General features: G+C 45.6%; 1 protein-coding gene across 1 annotated transcript in view; it reads right to left on the bottom strand.

Moving 5' to 3' along the window:
- The window catches only part of IL5RA (interleukin 5 receptor subunit alpha), a 28,461-nt gene that overhangs the window by 22,718 nt on the left and 2,105 nt on the right, over window positions 1-3,638 (bottom strand). The window contains exons 3-5 of the mRNA XM_024124059.1: window positions 2,493-2,631; window positions 1,657-1,810; window positions 1,395-1,582 (exon numbers count right to left, since the gene is read on the bottom strand). Of these exons, the coding sequence (XP_023979827.1) occupies window positions 1,395-1,582; window positions 1,657-1,810; window positions 2,493-2,631 (481 nt within the window). The remainder of the gene's footprint in view (window positions 1-1,394; window positions 1,583-1,656; window positions 1,811-2,492; window positions 2,632-3,638) is intronic.

The raw sequence follows: 3,638 nt of genomic DNA, 5'->3' as shown, positions 1-3,638 counted from the left end.
AGGCCCAGCGGCCATGGCTCACGGGCCCAGCCGCTCCGCGGCACGTGGGATCCTCCCAGACCGGGGCGCGAACCCGGTTCCCCTGCATCGGCAGGCGGACGCGCAACCACCGCGCCACCAGGGAAGCCCCCATTGGCATCTTAATATCATTGTTTCTCAGGTCCCCCTCAGCATTTTTTATTACCTATTGTCATGAAAGTGATATTTTTAGGTCATCTAAGTAATACTCTATCGAAGAGAATTATATAACCTCTTTAGCAAGTGCTGTGATTCTTTAAACAAAGTTATACTCCATTTGATACACATATAGATGATAGAAACATATATAGATGTCACATGCCAAACCATGTCCTTTAAATAATAACGTTTTGCGTATTTATTGGATACTTAGGCCAGGCACTCTTCTAAGCACTTTGTAATTATTAACATACTTAATTGTCACAAAGACCTTGTAGGAAGTATTGATTTCTTCCCATATTTCAGATAAACAGACTGAGGCCCAGAGAAATGACCAGCTTGCCTAAGGTCACTCAGCAAGTCAGTGGAGGAGCCAGGATCCAAGTCCAGGCAGCCTGGCTCCACAGCCCACGCTAATAAGCAGAGGCCACCCCTGAAACCTTGAATGTTCAGAACCAGAAATGTTACGTGCGAGGCTCCTGTTGAACTGCATTAATACAAGTATCGGATAAAGGAGAAGGTCTTCAGTTTTGAGAACTGAGCAAGTGAAAGCTTAAATAATAGGCTTAGATCTGAGAATCACATGGTAAGGGGGACACTCTAACTCAAGAACACCCAGAGGAGAAAGTCCAGAAGGGTAGAGGATCCGAAGAGGAATGCATGAGAAATTGGGGGCCCGTAGCCCGGGGAAGAGAGGTCTCAGGATGGGAAACCTGGCTGCCTTTGGATAGCTGAGGGAGCATCTTGTGGGGAAAAGAATCAGACCTGTTTGGGGGTGGCACCAGCCCATCACAGGACCCATGGGCAGAAATGTTACCAAACCAGCCAGAGCTGCTGAGAGATGATACGGGGTTCTTTGAGCAGTGAGTTTACTTTCCCTGGAGCGGTGATTCTCAATGAGGGGAGATTTTATCCCCTAGGGGACATTTTTATTGTCAAAACTGACGGGGGAGGAGGTGCTACTGGCATCTAGTAGGTGGAGACCAGGGCCGCTACTGCACACCTGGTAAGGCACAGGACAGGCCACACGCAGAGTACTTTCGCCAAATATATCAGGAGCGCGGAGGCTGAGAAACCTTGACACTGTGGTTCTTAAGCAGCGGGCAGATGGTCACTTAGCATCAGACAAGTAGCTAAACAAGGTGATCCTTAGAACCCCTCCCAGTGCTGAGGTTCTGCGATTCGGTTATTTTGGCTTTGAGTCTAGCCCATCTTACCAATGGCATGAAGGGCAAAGAGCTCATCCAAAGGCTTGATCGCAGCTTCCTCGCTTGAGCCGTTAACATACACTGCAAGCAAGTCGCGCCCTTTGCTATTGATAAAAGTCTTGGGAAACCAGCAGGCGATATTTCTCTGCAAGGTGTCTTTGCTGTATTCTTGGCATTCTTCAGTCCAAGAGCCATACCTGAATTGGAACACTCATAAGTTTTTAAGGCTGGAGGAAACAACCCGCTCGTGAAAGTGAAAACAGATACTAACCTATAGTAGAGAAAATACTGCGTGTCCTCAGGGGCATCCTTGCCAACAAGCCAGGTGCAGTGAAGAGAGACTTGGTACGGCAGTAAGTGTGTGTAATTATTTGCCTTGGTGTTCGTGGTGCAAGTTAAATTCACAATTGAGGTTCCAGGAGACCCTAGATGGTCAAAAAAATTTTTTTAAAGAGTGGATGTATGGATATGTATAACTGATTCACTTTCCTGTACACCGGAAAGTAACACAACAGTGTAAATTAACTATCCTCCAATAAAAATTAAAAAAAAAAAAAAAGAACAAGACATTGCCATGACAGCTTCTGATTGTTTCTTTAGAAAGGGTAGTGATTGGGAACATCAAAAAGGGCTTCACAGAGCAGGTACGATTTGATTTGGGCTATGAAGTATAGGAAGGATTCAGAAGAGCAGTCAGGTGAGCCCAGGAAGGCGAGGGCTCCGAGGCAGCACTGTGCTGGTGTGTAGGGGTCATGGCTGTACATCCATCTGAGAAGAGCGCAGGAATCCCGTAGGGGGTGGTTGGAAAGATGTCCTGGAACCCAGTTATGAGAGACTGATTGGCCCAGATTTTGTTTATGACCCTCTGTCTTTTGAGCTGGGGAGTGAGAAACATCCGCAATGCTGGCAGGGACGTGCCAGACAGTTGGCTGGGTTATGACACTGAGAAGTGATCGTGGTCTTGGTGAGGATGTTGAAGAGGTAGAAGAATACCGGGCAGGAACTGGTGACTAACAAAAGAAGAGAAAACTGAGGTGTTTGTTTCCTGACTTCCCTGTGTTTACAAAGCCTGAAATATAAAACTGGGCTCTTAGAGGCCTGCCTTACCTGGTGGGGCTTTAAGTTCCGCGGAAACCCAGCTGCTTGGCTGGAGAGAGCGGTCGTTCCACGGGACCGTCTGCACACTTGCTGAAAAGCCTTTACGAAGGATGGTTACGCGTCTGCTCTCAGTGTTCCTGGTTTCGTACTAAAAATAAGACCCACAAGTCACGATATGCAAAGGGGAAGTGGCCTTGAGAGAACTATTTTAATCAACTAGGCGTTTTCTTCCACTTTTAAAATGGCACGTAAACACAATGCAATGAAATCGTTTTGCTAGAAAAAATTAAACCCACTCTTTCAAGGTTATGTCCTTATCCCTAAACTCATCAAGTTGTAGACATTAAATAGGTGCAGCTTTTTACAGGTCAGTTATATCAAAATAAAGTGGTTTTAAAAATGAATAAATAAATTACCCAATTCGAGATGTGTAGATGTTTTAAAAATACATAATAAAAATTAATTCTTCGGGCTTCCCTAGTGGCGCGGTGGTTGAGAGTCCGCCTGCCGATGCAGGGAACGCGGGTTAGTGCCCCGGTCCGGGAGGATCCCACGTGCCGCGGAGCGGCTGGGCCCGTGAGCCATGGCCGCTGAGCCTGCGCGTCCGGAGCCTGTGCTCCGCAACGGGAGAGGCCACAACAGTGAGAGGCCCGCATACCATTAAAAAAAAAAAAATTAATTCTTCAAGGATACCTGAATAAATGCTTCTTATAAAAACAAACAAAATGTTACAATGAAGGCTCCAGTTTCCTTTGACCACCATCTCTAGTTTCAGTCTCCTCACCAGACGTAACTTTTGACGGAAAATTCTCTAGAATGCCATATTGACTGGAATTTAATTTGTTTAATTTTGTTGAGCATCTGCTGGGTACCTGGTGCTTTAATATATGCCTGCAGTGAAGTTGGGGCTCTGAGAGGTTAAGTGACTGGTCCACAATTCTGAAGGCAGGAAGTGGCCGAACTGGGATTCGAACTTGGCCTCTTCGATTAGGTACCCTGCCCTCCTCCTCTTTTATTCGGCTTTTCTGTTCTTTTGGCTATTTTAGAGGAAATTATATAAAACCAATATCTGAACCATTGTACCTCAGGAGTTACTAAACTTGATTTTTTTTTTTTTTTTTTTTTTTTTTTTTTTTTTTTTTTTTGCGGTACGCG

Source organism: Physeter macrocephalus, chromosome 18 (assembly GCF_002837175.3).
Source record: "Physeter macrocephalus isolate SW-GA chromosome 18, ASM283717v5, whole genome shotgun sequence".
In the NCBI taxonomy this organism is placed as follows: domain Eukaryota; kingdom Metazoa; phylum Chordata; class Mammalia; order Artiodactyla; family Physeteridae; genus Physeter; species Physeter macrocephalus.
Note: the sequence above shows the minus strand (reverse complement) of the source record. Positions and strands in the feature narration are given on the sequence as shown.